This window comes from Tachypleus tridentatus, chromosome 7 (assembly GCF_004210375.1).
Source record: "Tachypleus tridentatus isolate NWPU-2018 chromosome 7, ASM421037v1, whole genome shotgun sequence".
Taxonomy (NCBI): Eukaryota; Metazoa; Arthropoda; class Merostomata; order Xiphosura; family Limulidae; genus Tachypleus; species Tachypleus tridentatus.
This window is the reverse complement of record NC_134831.1, coordinates 132,003,744-132,021,595: the sequence shown is the minus strand read 5'-3', so window position 1 is coordinate 132,021,595 and position 17,852 is coordinate 132,003,744. Positions and strand designations below refer to the sequence as shown.

The 17,852-nt window shown below is 28.5% G+C and overlaps 1 protein-coding gene across 2 annotated transcripts in view; it reads right to left on the bottom strand.

Annotated features, from left to right (window-relative positions):
• The window catches only part of LOC143256621 (neuroligin-4, X-linked-like), a 152,135-nt gene that overhangs the window by 41,483 nt on the left and 92,800 nt on the right, over positions 1-17,852 (bottom strand). For both annotated transcript variants that reach the window (XM_076514056.1, XM_076514055.1), the window contains exon 2: positions 1,603-1,752. In XM_076514056.1, the coding sequence (XP_076370171.1) occupies positions 1,603-1,752 (150 nt within the window). The remainder of the gene's footprint in view (positions 1-1,602; positions 1,753-17,852) is intronic.

Here is a 17,852-nt window from a genome sequence, read left to right as displayed (position 1 = left end):
ATGCCTATAAAGATGTGTCACTTTCTGGTTGGTTAAATTACAAACAGTCTGTTTGTTTGTTTGTTTTGAATTTCGCACAAAGCTACTCGAGGGCTATCTGTGCTAGCCGTCCCTAATTTAGTAGTGTAAGACTAGAGGGAAGGCAGCTAGTCATCACCACCCACCGCCAACTCTTGGGCTACTCTTTTACCAACGAATAGTGGGATTGACCGTCACTTTATAACGCCCCCACGGCTGGGAGGGCGAGCATGTTTGGCGCGACTCGGGCGCGAACCCGTACAAACAGTCATAATGTAAACTATCAACACGGAACCCTACTGGTAATTTTCACACTTCTGTATTATTTGCCTTTCACGCTCGATTTTCTCGTCTTTTCCCCATATATTTCCAATACTGTATGTCCAAAACAGTTTATAAAAATATTATCCATAGTGAGTGGATTACACATATTCTATTTCAACATATTACATCTAAAGGCGACCACAATACTTCAATCATGAATTAAAAACAATAGAAATAAAACATATTAATGCTAATAAATATTCAATAGAGACACTTAAAAATATCTGTTGCATATCTTTCATGCTCTGAGTTAGTCATGATGTGTGATGAGGTTTAACTCCACTGACCACACTTTTTATGGGTTTTATTTTCGCACTTTTTCTCAGAGCTACATTTGTCACACTCCATCATGAGCTATTTCACAGTTATAACCATTTTAATGACACTAATAAATTATAGTTACTAAACAGAATTATAGCCTTTACGTATATGGTTCTTTATAATTTATTCTTTTTCTTTGGGTTTGAAAATATCTCGATATCCTAAAGCTTCGTTAACATATTGGTATTTTCTAATCTTACATAATTACTAACAGGGTTTCATATCTTATTAGTATTCGCCATCATTTTATATTTTCTAATGGTTCTTAAGTGTTCATAATTTTTCTTTCGTAGAATCGTATAGATTGTTAGTACTCGCTAGGCTTCCTCTTTTTTTTTAAGTGACTAACGGGATTTAATACCCAATAAGTTTACTTCGTTCATCGTATGTTGTTGCTTATTAGTAGTCACTCATCTTCCTTTTACTTAGTGTCCTATGATTTTTTATACAAATCACGTTTCTTTTTATTGCATATGAGTTGATAGTTTTTTTTTAAATACCTTTAATATTAAAAATTATTAGCTCAATTTGGATACCAAAAACCATACAGTAATAGTTGATAACTGTAATGTCTAGTCACACCAGTCACTCTCGGCTCCATCTAAGTCGATGACAAGAGAATTAAGACCGAAAGAAACATTTTGTATTTTAGGTTGAAGTTATTTGTATACCACAGATTTGCTTTATCATCAGTATAAATTACACCACACCTTCAACATTTTGTTTTGTATAGCGCTATCAGCATAAGTTACAACACACTTATAACATTTTGTTTTGTATAATGAAAGTAATGTTAAATTAATGTTCTGGACATGAGAAATCTAAAAATAGTCTTAATAAGCCAAAAACAGATTATATCGGATCTGACATTTAACATGTTATTAATATTAACAAATGTTTTTTTTATGATTTCTTTTATCGTAATATGAGTTAGCTTACCTAATATTCCTAATCTGAAATTAACTGTAACTACAACAACATTGCCGTAGCTGGACAAGACACTTCCATCATAAGGATTCCCAGAATTCCAGAAATAGGATTCTCCGTGTAAGTAGACCATCACAGGTAACTTTATAGGTTCTCTGGCAACTAAAGAAACAAAAGGTGTAACATCTATAGAGTAAACTGTGTGTAACATCTATAGAGTAAACTGTGTGTAATATCTATAGAGTAAACTGTGTGTAATATCTATAGAGTAAACTGTGTGTAACATCTATAGAGTAAACTGTGTAACATCTATAGAGTAAACTGTGTGTAATATCTATAGAGTAAACTGTGTGTAATATCTATAAAGTAAACTGTGTGTAATATCTATAAATTGTGTGTAATATTTATAGAGTAAACTGTGTGTAATATTTATAGAGTAAACTGTGTGTAACATCTATAGAGTAAACTGTGTGTAACATCTATAGAGTAAACTGTGTGTAATATCTATAGAGTAAACTGTGTGTAACATCTATAGAGTAGACTGTAACACTATGTGTAACATCTATAGAGTAAACTGTGTGTAATATTTATAGAGTAAACTGTGTGTAACATCTATAGAGTAAACTGTGTGTAATATCTATAGAGTAAACTGTGTATAATATCTATAGAGTAAACTGTGTGTAATATCTATAGAGTAAACTGTGTAACATCTATAGAGTAAACTGTAATATTTATAGACTAAACTGTGTGTAACATCTATAGAGTAAACTGTGTAAAGTAAACTTGTGTAATAGTAAATATCTATAGAGTAAACTGTGTGTAATATCTATAGAGTAAACTGTGTGTAATATCTATAGAGTAAACTGTGTGTAACATCTATAGAGTAAACTGTGTGTAACATCTATAGAGTAAACTGTGTGTAATATCTGTAGAGTAGACTATGTGTAACATCTATAGAGTAAACTGTGTGTAATATCTATAGAGTAAACTGTGTGTAACATCTATAGAGTAAACTGTGTGTAATATCTATAAACTGTGTATAATATCTATAGAGTAAACTGTGTGTAATATTTATAGAGTAAACTGTGTATAATATCTATAGAGTAAACTGTGTGTAATATTTATAGAGTAAACGGTGTAACATCTATAGAGTAGACTGTGTGTAACATCTATAGAGTAAACTGTGTGTAATATTTATAGAGTAAACTGTGTGTAATATCTATAGAGTAAACTGTGTGTAATATCTATAGAGTAAACTGTGTGTAATATCTATAGAGTAAACTGTGTGTAACATCTATAGAGTAAACTGTGTGTATATATCTAGTAGATCTATAAGTAAACTGTGTGTAACATCTATAGAGTAAACTGTGTGTAATATCTATAGAGTAAACTGTGTGTAATATCTATAAAGTAAACTGTGTGTAACATCTATAGAGTAAACTGTGTGTAAACTGTGTGTAATATCTATAATATTTATAGAGTAAACTGTGTGTAATATCTATAGAGTAAACTGTGTGTAACATCTATAGAGTAAACTGTGTGTAACATCTATAGAGTAAACTGTGTGTAATATCTATAGAGTAAACTGTGTAACATCTATAGAGTAAACTGTGTGTAATATTTATAGAGTAAACTGTGTGTAACATCTATAGAGTAAACTGTGTGTAATATCTATAAACTGTGTGTAATATTTATAGAGTAAACTGTGTGTAACATCTATAGAGTAAAAACTGTGTGTAATATTTATAGAGTAAACTGTGTGTAACATCTATAGAGTAAACTGTGTGTAACATCTATAGAGTAAACTGTGTGTAATATCTATAGAGTAAACTGTGTAACATAAAATCTATATAGAGTAGTAAACTGTGTGTAACATCTATAGAGTAAACTGTGTGTAATATCTATAGAGTAAACTGTGTGTAATATCTATAGAGTAAACTGTGTGTAATATCTATAGAGTAAACTGTGTGTAATATCTATAGAGTAAACTGTGTGTAATATCTATAGAGTAAACTGTAACATCTATAGAGTAAACTGTGTAATATCTATAGAGTAAACATCTATATAGAGTAAACTGTGTGTAATATCTATAGAGTAAACTGTGTGTAATATTTATAGAGTAAACTGTGTAACATCTATAGAGTAAACTGTGTGTAATATCTATAGAGTAAATTGTGTGTAATATTTATAGAGTAAACTGTGTGTAATATCTATAGAGTAAACTGTGTGTAATATCTATAGAGTAAACTGTGTGTAATATCTATAGAGTAAAATGTGTGTAATATCTATAGAGTAAACTGTGTGTAATATCTATAGAGTAAACTGTGTGTAATATCTATAGAGTAAACTGTGTGTAATATCTATAGAGTAAACTGTGTGTAATATCTATAGAGTAAACTGTGTGTAATATCTATAGAGTAAACTGTGTGTAATATCTATAGAGTAAACTGTGTATAATATCTATTGAGTAAACTGTGTGTAAACTGTGTATAGAGTAAACTGTGTGTAACATCTATAGAGTAAACTGTGTGTAATATCTATAGAGTAAACTGTGTGTAATATATAGAGTAAACTGAGTAAACTGTGTATAGAGTAAATGTATAGAGTAAACTGTGTGTAACATCTATAGAGTAAACTGTGTGTAATATCTATAGAGTAAACTGTGTGTAATATCTATAGAGTAAACTGTGTGTAATATCTATAGAGTAAACTGTGTAAATATCTATAGAGTAAACTGTGTGTAATATCTATAGAGTAAACTGTGTGTAATCATCTATAGAGTAAACTGTGTGTAACATCTGCAGAGTAAACTGTGTGTAACATCTATAGAGTAAACTGTGTGTAATATCTATAGAGTAAACTGTGTGTAACATCTATAGAGTAAACTGTGTGTAATATCTATAGAGTAAACTGTGTGTAATATCTATAGAGTAAACTGTGTGTAATATCTATAGAGTAAAGTGTGTGTAATATCTATAGAGTAAACTGTGTGTAATATCTATAGAGTAAACTGTGTGTAATATCTATAGAGTAAACTGTGTGTAATATGTGTATATAGAGTAAACTGTGTGTAATATCTATAGAGTAAACTGTGTGTAAACTAATATCTATAGAGTAAACTGTGTGTAATATCTGTGTGTAATATCTATAGAGTAAACTGTGTGTAATATCTATAGAGTAAACTGTGTGTAATATAATATCTATAGAGTAAACTGTGTGTAATATCTATAGAGTAAACTGTGTGTAACATCTATAGAGTAAACTGTGTGTAATATCTATAGAGTAAACTGTGTTTAATATGTATAGAGTAAACTGTGTGTAACATCTATAGAGTAAATTGTGTAAACTGTGTGTATATCTATAGAGTAAACTGTGTGTAACATCTATAGAGTAAACTGTGTGTAATATCTATAGAGTAAACTGTGTGTAATATCTATAGAGTAAACTGTGTGTAATATCTATAGAGTAAACTGTGTAGTAATATCTATAGAGTAAACTGTGTGTAATATCTATAGAGTAAACTGTGTGTAATATCTATAGAGTAAACTGTGTGTAATATCTATAGAGTAAACTGTGTGTAATATCTATAGAGTAAACTGTGTGTAATATCTATAGAGTAAACTGTGTGTAACATCTATAGAGTAAACTGTGTGTAACATCTATAGAGTAAACTGTGTGTAATATCTATAAAGTGTGTAATAATATCTATAGAGTAAACTGTGTAACATCTATAGAGTAAACTGTGTGTAATATCTATAGAGTAAACTGTGTGTAATATCTATAGAGTAAACTGTGTGTAATATTTATAGAGTAAACGGTGTAACATCTATAGAGTAAACTGTGTGTAACATCTATAGTAAACTGTAATATCTATAGAGTAAACTGTGTGTAATATTTATAGAGTAAACTGTGTGTAATATCTATAGAGTAAACTGTGTGTAATATCTATAGAGTAAACTGTGTGTAATATCTATAGAGTAAACTGTGTGTAATATCTATAGAGTAAACTGTGTGTAATATCTATAGAGTAAACTGTGTGTAACATCTATAGAGTAAACTGTGTGTAATATCTATAGAGTAAACTGTGTGTAACATCTATAGAGTAAACTGTGTGTAATATAACTGTGTGTAATATCTATAGAGTAAACTGTGTGTAATATCTATAGAGTAAACTGTGTGTAATATAGAGTAAACTGTGTGTAATATTATAGAGTAAACTGTGTGTAGATATAGTGTGTATAGAGTAACTGTGTGTACTGTAGAGTAAACTGTGTGTAATCTATAGAGTAAACTGTGTGTAATAGAGTAAACTGTGTATATAATAATATCTATAGAGTAAACTAACATCTATAGTAATATCTATAGAGAGTAAACTGTGTGTAATATCTATAGAGTAAACTGTGTAATATCTATAGAGTAAACTGTGTGTAACTGTATAGAGTAAACTGTGTAATATTTATAGAGTAAACTGTGTAGATCTATAAGTAAACTGTGTAATATCTATAGAGTAAACTGTGTAGAATATCTATAGAGTAAACTGTGTAAATATCTATAGAGTAAACTGTGTGTAATATCTATAGAGTAAACTGTGTATAATATTTATAGAGTAAACGGTGTAATATCTATAGAGTAAACTGTGTGTAATATCTATAGAGTAAACTGTGTGTAATACCCATAGAGTAAACTGTGTGTAATATCTATAGAGTAAACTGTGTGTAATATCTATAGAGTAAACTGTGTGTAATATCTATAGAGTAAACTGTGTGTAATATCTATAGAGTAAACTGTGTGTAATATCTATAGAGTACTGTGTGTAACTGTAAACTGTGTAATATCTATAGAGTAAACTGTGTGTAATATCTATAGAGTAAACTGTGTGTAATATCTATAGAGTAAACTGTGTAAACTGTAAACTGTGTATATCTATAGAGTAAACTGTGTGTAATATCTATAGAGTAAACTGTGTGTAATATAGATAGAGTAAACTGTGTGTGTAATATCTATAGAGTAAACTGTGTGTAAAATATATAGAGTAAACTGTGTGTAATATCTATAGAGTAAACTGTGTATAATATTTATAGAGTAAACTGTGTGTAATATCTATAGAGTAAACTGTGTGTAATATCTATAGAGTAAACTGTGTGTAATATCTATAGATTAAACTGTGTGTAATATCTATAGAGTAAACTGTGTAATATCTATAAAAACTGTGTGTAATATCTATAGAGTAAACTGTGTGTAATATCTATAGAGTAAACTGTGTGTAACATCTATAGAGTAAACTGTGTGTAATATTTATAGAGTAAACTGTGTGTAACATCTATAGAGTAAACTGTGTGTAATATCTATAAACTGTGTGTAATATCTATAGAGTAAACTGTGTATAATATCTATAGAGTAAACTGTGTGTATAGAGTAAACTGTGTGTAATATATAGAGTAAACTGTGTGTAATATCTATAGAGTAAACTGTGTGTAATATCTATAGAGTAAACTGTGTGTAACATCTATAGAGTAAACTGTGTGTAATATCTATAGAGTAAACTGTGTGTAATATCTATAGAGTAAACTGTGTGTAATATTTATAGAGTAAACTGTGTGTAATATCTATAGAGTAAACTGTGTGTAATATCTATAGAGTAAACTGTGTGTAATATATAGAGTAAACTGTGTGTAATATCTATAGAGTAAACTGTGTGTAATATCTATAGAGTAAACTGTGTGTAATATCTATATCTATAGAGTAAACTGTGTGTAATATTTATAGAGTAAACTGTGTGTAATATCTATAGAGTAAACTGTGTGTAACATCTATAGAGTAAACTGTGTGTAACATCTATAGAGTAAACTGTGTGTAATATCTATAGAGTAAACTGTGTAACATCTATAGAGTAAACTGTGTGTAATATTTATAGAGTAAACTGTGTGTAATATCTATAGAGTAAACTGTGTGTAATATCTATAGAGTAAACTGTGTGTAATATCTATAGAGTAAACTGTGTATAGAGTAAACTGTGTGTAATATCTATAGAGTAAACTGTGTGTAATATCTATAGAGTAAACTGTGTGTAATATCTATAGAGTAAACTGTGTGTAATATCTATAGAGTAAACTGTGTGTAACATCTATAGAGTAAACTGTGTGTAACATCTATAGAGTAAACTGTGTGTAATATCTATAGAGTAAACTGTGTGTAATATCTATAGAGTAAACTGTGTGTAATATTTATAGAGTAAACTGTGTGTAATATTTATAGAGTAAACTGTGTGTAATATCTATAGAGTAAACTGTGTGTAATATTTATAGAGTAAACTGTGTGTAACATCTATAGAGTAAACTGTGTGTAATATCTATAGAAACTGTGTGTAACTGTGTGTAATATCTATAGAGTAAACTGTGTGTAACATCTATAGAGTAAACTGTGTGTAATATCTATAGAGTAAACTGTGTAATATAATATCTATAGTAGTAAACTGTGTGTAATCTATAGAGTAAACTGTGTGTAATATCTATAGAGTAAACTGTGTGTAATATCTATAGAGTAAACTGTGTGTAATATCTATAGAGTAAACTAAATCTATAGAGTAAACTGTGTAAATATCTATAGAGTAAACTGTGTGTAACATCTATAGAGTAAACTGTGTGTAATAGAGTAAACTGTGTAATATCTATAGAGTAAAACTGTGTGTATCTATATAGAGTAAACTGTGTGTAATCTATAGAGTAAACTGTGTGTAACATCGTTAGAGTAAACTGTGTGTAAAATCTATAGAGTAAACTGTGTGTAAAATCTATAGAGTAGACTGTGTGTAAAATCTATAGAGTAGACTGTGTGTAACATCTATAGAGTAAACTGTAAATCTATAGAGTAAACTGTGTGTAATATCTATAGAGTAAACTGTGTGTAATATCTATAGAGTAAATTGTGTGTAATATCTATAGAGTAAACTGTGTGTAATATCTATAGAGTAAACTGTGTCTAATATCTATAGAGTAAACTGTGTGTAAACTATCTATAGAGTAAACTGTGTGTAATATCTATAGAGTAAACTGTGTGTAATATCTATAGAGTAAACTGTGTGTAAACATCTATAGAGTAAACTGTGTGTAATATCTATAGAGTAAACTGTGTGTAATATCTATAGAGTAAACTGTGTGTAATCTATAGAGTAAACTATATTATAGAGTAAACTGTGTGTAATATCTATAGAGTAAACTGTGTGTAATATCTATAGAGTAAACTGTGTGTAAATAGAGTAAACTATCTATAGAGTAAACTGTGTGTAATATCTATAGAGTAAACTGTGTGTAATATCTATAGAGTAAACTGTGTGTAACATAGTATAGAGTAAACTGTGTAATATCTATAGAGTAAACTGTGTGTAATATCTATAGAGTAAACTGTGTGTAATATCTATAGAGTAAACTGTGTGTAATATCTATAGAGTAAACTGTGTGTAATATCTATATAGTAAACTGTGTGTACTGTGTAAACATCTATAGAGTAAACTGTGTGTAATATCTATAAAGTGTGTAATATTTATAGAGTAAACTGTGTGTAATATCTATAGAGTAAACTGTGTAAAACTGTGTGTATATAGAGAGTAAACTGTGTGTAATATCTATAGAGTAAACTGTGTGTAATATCTATAGAGTAAACTGTGTGTAATATCTATAGAGTAAACTGTGTGTAATATCTATAGAGTAAACTGTGTGTAATATCTATAGAGTAAACTGTGTGTAATATCTATAGAGTAAACTGTGTGTAAGAGTATCTATAGAGTAAAAACTGTGTGTAATATCTATAGTATAAACTGTGTGTAATATCTATAGAGTAAACTGTGTGTAATATCTATAGAGTAAACTGTGTGTAATATCTATAGAGTAAACTGTGTAATATCTATAGAGTAAACTGTGTGTAATATCTATAGAGTAAACTGTGTGTAATATCTATAGAGTAAACTGTGTGTAATATCTATAGAGTAAACTGTGTAATATCTATAGATAAAGTAAATATCTGTGTGTAATATTTATAGAGTAAACTGTGTGTAACATCTATAGAGTAAACTGTGTGTAATATCTATAGAGTAAACTGTGTGTAATATCTATAGAGTAAACTGTGTGTAACATCTATAGAGTAAACTGTGTGTAATATCTATAGAGTAAACTGTGTGTAATATCTATAGAGTAAACTGTGTGTAATATCTATAGAGTAAACTGTGTGTAACATCTATAGAGTAAACTGTGTGTAATATCTATAAACTGTGTGTAATATTTATAGAGTAAACTGTGTGTAATATCTATAGAGTAAACTGTGTAATATCTATAGAGTAAACTGTGTATAGAGTAGAAACTGTGTGTAATATCTATAGAGTAAACTGTGTGTAACATCTATAGAGTAAACTGTGTGTAATATCTATAGAGTAAACTGTGTGTAATATCTATAGAGTAAACTGTGTGTAATATTTATAGAGTAAACTGTGTGTAATATCTATAGAGTAAACTGTGTATAATATCTATAGAGTAAACTGTGTGTAATATCTATAGAGTAAACTGTGTAATATCTATAGAAAACTAAACTGTGTGTAATATCTATAGAGTAAACTGTGTGTAATATCTATAGAGTAAACTGTGTGTAACATCTATAGAGTAAACTGTGTGTAATATCTATAGAGTAAACTGTGTATAATATCTATAGTAAACTGTGTAAACTCTATAGAGTAAACTGTGTGTAATATCTATAGAGTAAACTGTGTGTAATATCTATAGAGTAAACTGTGTGTAACTAGAGTAAACTGTGTGTAATATCTATAGAGTAAACTGTGTGTAATATCTATAGAGTAAACTGTGTGTAATATCTATATAAACTGTGTAATATCTATAGAGTAAACTGTGTGTAATATCTATAGAGTAAACTGTGTAACAATATATAGAGTAAACTGTGTGTAATATCTATAGAGTAAACTGTGTGTATATCTATAGATAGAGTAAACTGTGTAAATATCTATAGAGTAAACTGTGTGTAATATCTATAGAGTAAACTGTGTAACATAATATCTATAGAGTAAACTGTGTGTAATATCTATAGAGTAAACTGTGTGTAATATCTATAGAGTAAACTGTGTGTAATATCTATAGAGTAAACGGTGTAACATCTATAGAGTAAACTGTGTAAACTGTAACATCTATAGAGTAAACTGTGTGTAATATCTATAGAGTAAACTGTGTGTAATATCTATAGAGTAAACTGTGTGTAATATCTATAGAGTAAACTGTGTGTAATATCTATAGAGTAAACTGTGTGTAATATCTATAGAGTAAACTGTGTGTAATATCTATAGAGTAAACTGTGTGTAACATCTATAGAGTAAACTGTGTGTAACATCTATAGAGTAAACTGTGTGTAATATCTATAGAACTGTGTGTAACTATAGAGTAAACTGTGTGTAATATCTATAGAGTAAACTGTGTGTAATATCTATAGAGTAAACTGTGTGTAAATATCTATAGAGTAAACTGTGTAAATATCTATAGAGTAAACTGTGTGTAATATTTATAGAGTAAACTGTGTGTAACATCTATAGAGTAAACTGTGTGTAACATCTATAGAAACTAAACTGTGTGTAATATCTATAGAGTAAACTGTGTGTAATATCTATAGAGTAAACTGTGTAATATCTATAGAGTAAACTGTGTGTAATATCTATAGAGTAAACTGTGTGTAAACTGTGTGTATCTATAGAGTAAACTGTGTGTAATATCTATAGAGTAAACTGTGTGTAATATCTATCTATAGAGTAAACTGTGTGTAATATCTATAGAGTAAACTGTGTGTATATATCTATAGAGTAAACTGTGTGTAATATCTATAGAGTAAACTGTGTGTAATATCTATAGAGTAAACTGTGTGTAATATCTATAGAGTAAACTGTGTGTATCTATATCTATAGATTTATAGAGTAAACTGTGTGTAATATCTATAGAGTAAACTGTGTGTAATATCTATAGAGTAAACTGTGTGTAAATCTATAGAGTAAACTGTGTGTAACATCTATAGAGTAAACTGTGTGTAATCTATATCTATAGAGTAAACTGTGTGTAATAATATTTATAGTAAACTGTGTGTAACATCTATAGAGTAAACTGTGTGTAATATCTATAGAGTAAACTGTGTGTAATATCTATAGAGTAAACTGTGTGTAATATCTATAGAGTAAACTGTGTGTAATATCTATAGAGTAAACTGTGTGTAATATCTATAGAGTAAACTGTGTGTAATATCTATAGAGTAAACTGTGTGTAATATTTATAGAGTAAACGGTGTAATATCTATAGAGTAGACTGTGTGTAATATCTATAGAGTAAACTGTGTGTAATATCTATAGAGTAAACTGTGTAATATCTATAGAGTAAACTGTGTGTAATATCTATAGAGTAAACTGTGTGTAATATCTATAGAGTAAATTGTGTGTAATATCTATAGAGTAAACTGTGTGTAATATCTATAGAGTAAACTGTGTGTAATATCTATAGAGTAAACTGTGTGTAATATCTATAGAGTAAACTGTGTGTAATATCTATAGAGTAAACTGTGTGTAATATCTATAGAGTAAACTGTGTGTAATATCTATAAACTGTGTAAACTGTGTAAACTGTAATATCTATATAGAGTAAACTGTGTGTAATATCTATAGAGTAAACTGTGTAATATCTATAGAGTATAATATCTATAGAGTAAACTGTGTGTAATATCTATAGAGTAAACTGTGTGTAATATCTATAGAGTAAACTGTGTGTAACATCTATAGAGTAAACTGTGTGTAATATCTATAGAGTAAACTGTGTGTAATATCTATAGAGTAAACTGTGTAAACTGTGTGTATATAGAGTAAACTGTGTGTAATATCTATAGAGTAAACTGTGTGTAATATCTATAGAGTAAACTGTGTGTAATATCTATAGAGTAAACTGTGTGTAATATCTATAGAGTAAACTGTGTGTAATATCTATAGTGTAATATCTATAGAGTAAACTGTGTGTAACATCTATAGAGTAAACTGTGTGTAATATCTATAGAGTAAACTATGTAAACTGTGTAATATTTATAGAGTAAACTGTGTGTAATATCTATAGAGTAAACTGTGTGTAATATCTATAGAGTAAACTGTGTGTAACATCTATAGAGTAAACTGTGTGTAACATCTATAGAGTAAACTGTGTGTAATATCTATAGAGTAAACTGTGTGTAATATCTATAGAGTAAACTGTGTGTAATATCTATAGAGTAAACTGTGTGTAATATCTATAGAGTAAACTGTGTGTAAATATCTATAGAGTAAACTGTGTGTAATATCTATAGAGTAAACTGTGTGTAATATCTATAGAGTAAACTGTGTGTAATATCTATAGAGTAAACTGTGTGTAATATCTATAGAGTAAACTGTGTGTAATATCTATAGAGTAAACTGTGTGTAATATCTATAGAGTAAACTGTGTGTAATATCTATAGAGTAAACTGTGTGTAACATCTATAGAGTAAACTGTGTGTAACATCTATAGAGTAAACTGTGTCTATAGTAAACTGTGTGTAATATCTATAGAGTAAACTGTGTGTAATATCTATAGAGTAAACTGTGTGTAATATCTATAGAGTAAACTGTGTGTAACATCTATAGAGTAAACTGTGTGTAATATCTATAGAGTAAACTGTGTGTAATATCTATAGAGTAAACTGTGTATAATATCTATAGAGTAAACTGTGTATAATATTTATAGAGTAAACTGTGTGTAATATCGATAGAGTAAACTGTGTATAATAGCTATAGAGTAAACTGTGTATAATATCTATAGAGTAAATTGTGTATAATATCTATAGAGTAAACTGTGTGTAATATCTATAGAGTAAACTGTGTGTAATATCTATAGAGTAAATATCTATAGTGTGTAATATCTATAGAGTAAACTGTGTGTAATATCTATAGAGTAAACTGTGTGTAATATCTATAGAGTAAACTGTGTGTAATATCTATAGAGTAAACTGTGTGTAATATCTAGAGTAAACTGTGTGTAATATCTATAGAGTAAACTGTGTGTAATATCTATAGAGTAAACTGTGTGTAACATCTATAGAGTAAACTGTGTAAATATCTATAGGTAAACTAAACTGTGTGTAATATCTATAGACTAGACTGTGTGTAACATCTATAGAGTAAACAGTGTGTAATATCTATAAACTGTGTTTAGTATTTATAAAGTAAACTGTGTGTAATATCTATAGAGTAAACTGTGTAATATCTATAGAGTAAACTGTGTGTAATATGTGTAGAGTAGACTGTGTGTAACATCTATAGAGTAAACTGTGTGTAATATTTATAGAGTAAACTGTGTGTAACATCTATAGAGTAAACTGTGTGTAATATCTATAGAGTAAACTGTGTGTAATATCTATAGAGTAAACTGTGTGTAATATCTATAGAGTAAACTGTGTATAATATCTATAGAGTAAACTGTGTGTAATATCTATAGAGTAAACTGTGTGTAACATCTATAGAGTAAACTGTGTATAATATCCATAGAGTAAACTGTGTGTAATATCTATAGATTAAACTGTGTGTAATATTTATAGAGTAAACTGTGTGTAATATCTATAGAGTAAACTGTGTGTAATATCTATAGAGTAAACTGTGTGTAATATCTATAGAGTAAACTGTGTGTAATATCTATAGAGTAAACTGTGTAATATCTATAGAGTAAACTGTAAATCTGTGTGTAATATCTATAGAGTAAACTGTGTGTAATATCTATAGAGTAAACTGTGTGTAATATCTATAGAGTAAACTGTGTGTAATATCTATAGAGTATGTGTAATATCTATAGAGTAAACTGTGTGTAATATCTAGTAAACTGTGTGTAATATCTATAGAGTAAACTGTGTGTAATATCTATAGAGTAAACTGTGTGTAATATCTATAGAGTAAACTGTGTGTAATATCTATAGAGTAAACTGTGTGTATCTATAGTGTATAGTAGAGTAAACTGTGTAACATCTATAGAGTAAACTGTGTGTAATATCTATAGAGTAAACTAGAGTAAACTGTGTGTAACATCTATAGAGTAAACTGTGTGTAACATCTATAGAGTAAACTGTGTGTAATCTATAGAGTAAACTGTGTGTAATAGAGTAAACTGTGTGTAATATCTATAGAGTAAACTGTGTGTATGTGTAATATCTATAGAGTAAACTGTGTGTAATATCTATAGAGTAAACTGTGTGTAATATCTATAGAGTAAACTGTGTGTAATATCTATAGAGTAAACTGTGTGTAATATCTATAGAGTAAACTGTGTGTAATATCTATAGAGTAAACTGTGTGTAATATCTATAGAGTAAACTGTGTGTAATATCTATAGAGTAAACTGTGTGTAATATCTATAGAGTAAATTATAGAGTAGTGTGTAATATCTATAGAGTAAACTGTGTGTAATATCTATAGAGTAAACTGTGTGTAATATCTATAGAGTAAACTGTGTGTAATATCTATAGAGTAAACTGTGTGTAATATCTATAGAGTAAACTGTGTGTAATATCTATAGAGTAAACTGTGTGTAATATCTATAGAGTAAACTGTGTGTAATATCTATAGAGTAAACTGTGTGTAATATCTATAGAGTAAACTGTGTGTAATATTTATAGAGTAAACTGTGTGTAACATCTATAGAGTAAACTTAAACTGTAATGTGTAATATCTATAGAGTAAACTGTGTGTAATATCTATAAACTGTGTGTAATATTTATAGAGTAAACTGTGTGTAATATCTATAGAGTAAACTGTGTGTAACATCTATAGAGTAAACTGTGTGTAATATCTATAGAGTAAACTGTGTGTAATATCTATAGAGTAAACTGTGTGTAATATCTATAGAGTAAACTGTGTAATATCTATAAGTATGTGTATAATATCTAGAGTAAACTGTGTGTAATATCTATAGAGTAAACTGTGTGTAATATCTATAGAGTAAACTGTGTATAATATCTAAATAGTAAACTGCGTGTAACATCGATAGAGTAAACTGTGTGTAACATATATAAACTGTGTTTAGTATTTATAAAGTAAACTGTGTGTAATATTTATGGAGTAAACTGTGTGTAATATCTATAAACTGTGTGTAATATCTATAGAGTAAACTGTGTAAATATCTATAGAGTAAACTGTGTATAATATTTATAGAGTAAACTGTGTGTAACATCTATAGAGTAAACTGTGTGTAATATCTATAGAGTAAACTGTGTAAATATCTATAGAGTAAACTGTGTGTAATATCTATAGAGTAAACTGTGTGTAACATCTATAGAGTAAACTGTGTGTAACATCTATAGAGAAACTGTAAACTATAGTGTGTAATATCTATAAACTGTGTGTAATATAACTGTGTGTAATATCTATAGAGTAAACTGTGTGTAATATGTGTAATATCTATAGAGTAAACTGTGTGTAATATCTATAGAGTAAACTGTGTGTAATATCTATAGAGTAAACTGTGTGTAATATCTAGAGTAAACTAATATTAGAGTATAGAGTAAACTGTGTGTAATATCTATAGAGTAAACTGTGTGTAATATCTATAGAGTAAACTGTGTGTAATATCTATAGAGTAAACTGTGTGTAATATCTATAGAGTAAACTGTGTGTAATATCTATAGAGTAAACTGTGTGTAATATCTATAGAGTAAACTGTGTGTAATATCTATAGAGTAAACTGTGTGTAATATCTATAGAGTAAACTGTGTAATATCTATAGAGTAATCTATAGAGTAAACTGTGTGTAATATCTATAGAGTAAACTGTGTGTAATATCTATATAGAGTAAACTGTGTGTAATATCTATAGAGTAAACTGTGTGTAGAGTAAACTGTGTGTAATATCTATAGAGTAAACTGTGTGTAATATCTATAGAGTAAACTGTGTGTAATATCTATAGAGTAAACTGTGTGAGTAAACTGTGTGTAATATCTATAGAGTAAACTGTGTAAATATCTATAGAGTAAACTGTGTGTAATATCTATAGAGTAAACTGTGTGTAATATCTATAGAGTAAACTGTGTGTAATATCTATAGAGTAAACTGTGTATATCTATAGAGTAAACTAAATCTATAGTAAACTGTGTGTAATATCTATAGAGTAAACTGTGTGTAATATCTATAGAGTAAACTGTGTAAATATCTATAGAGTAAACTGTGTGAGTAAACTGTGTATAATATCTATAGAGTAAACTGTGTGTAATATTTATAGTAAACGGTGTAACATCTATAGAGTAAACTGTGTGTAACATCTATAGAGTAAACTGTGTGTAATATCTATAGAGTAAACTGTGTGTAATATTTATAGAGTAAACTGTGTGTAATATTTATAGAGTAAACTGTGTAATATCTATAGAGTAAACTGTGTGTAACATCTATAAACTGTGTGTAATATTTATAGAGTAAACTGTGTGTAACATCTATAGAGTAAACTGTGTGTAATATCTATAGAGTAAACTGTGTGTAATATCTATAGAGTAAACTGTGTGTAATATCTATAGAGTAAACTGTGTGTAATATCTATAGAGTAAACTGTGTGTAATATCTATAGAGTAAACTGTGTATAATATCTATAGAGTAAACTGTGTGTAATATCTATAGAGTAAACTGTGTGTAATATCTATAGAGTAAACTGTGTATAATATCTATAGAGTAAACTGTGTGTAATATCTATAGAGTAAACTGTGTGTAATATCTATAGAGTAAACTGTGTGTAACATCTATAGAGTAAACTGTGTGTAATATCTATAGAGTAAACTGTGTGTAATATTTATAGAGTAAACTGTGTGTAATATTTATAGAGTAAACTGTGTAAATATCTATAGAGTAAACTGTGTGTAATATCTATAGAGTAAACTGTGTGTAATATCTATAGAGTAAACTGTGTGTAACATCTATAGAGTAAACTGTGTGTAATATCTATAGAGTAAACTGTGTGTAACATCTATAGAGTAAACTGTGTGTAAATATCTATAGAGTAAACTGTGTGTAATATCTATAGAGTAAACTGTGTGTAATATCTATAGAGTAAACTGTGTGTAATATCTATATAGTAAACTGTAAACTGTGTGTAATATCTATAGAGTAAACTGTGTGTAATATCTATAGAGTAAACTGTGTGTAATATCTATAGAGTAAACTGTGTGTAATATCTATAGAGTAAACTGTGTGTAATATAAACTGT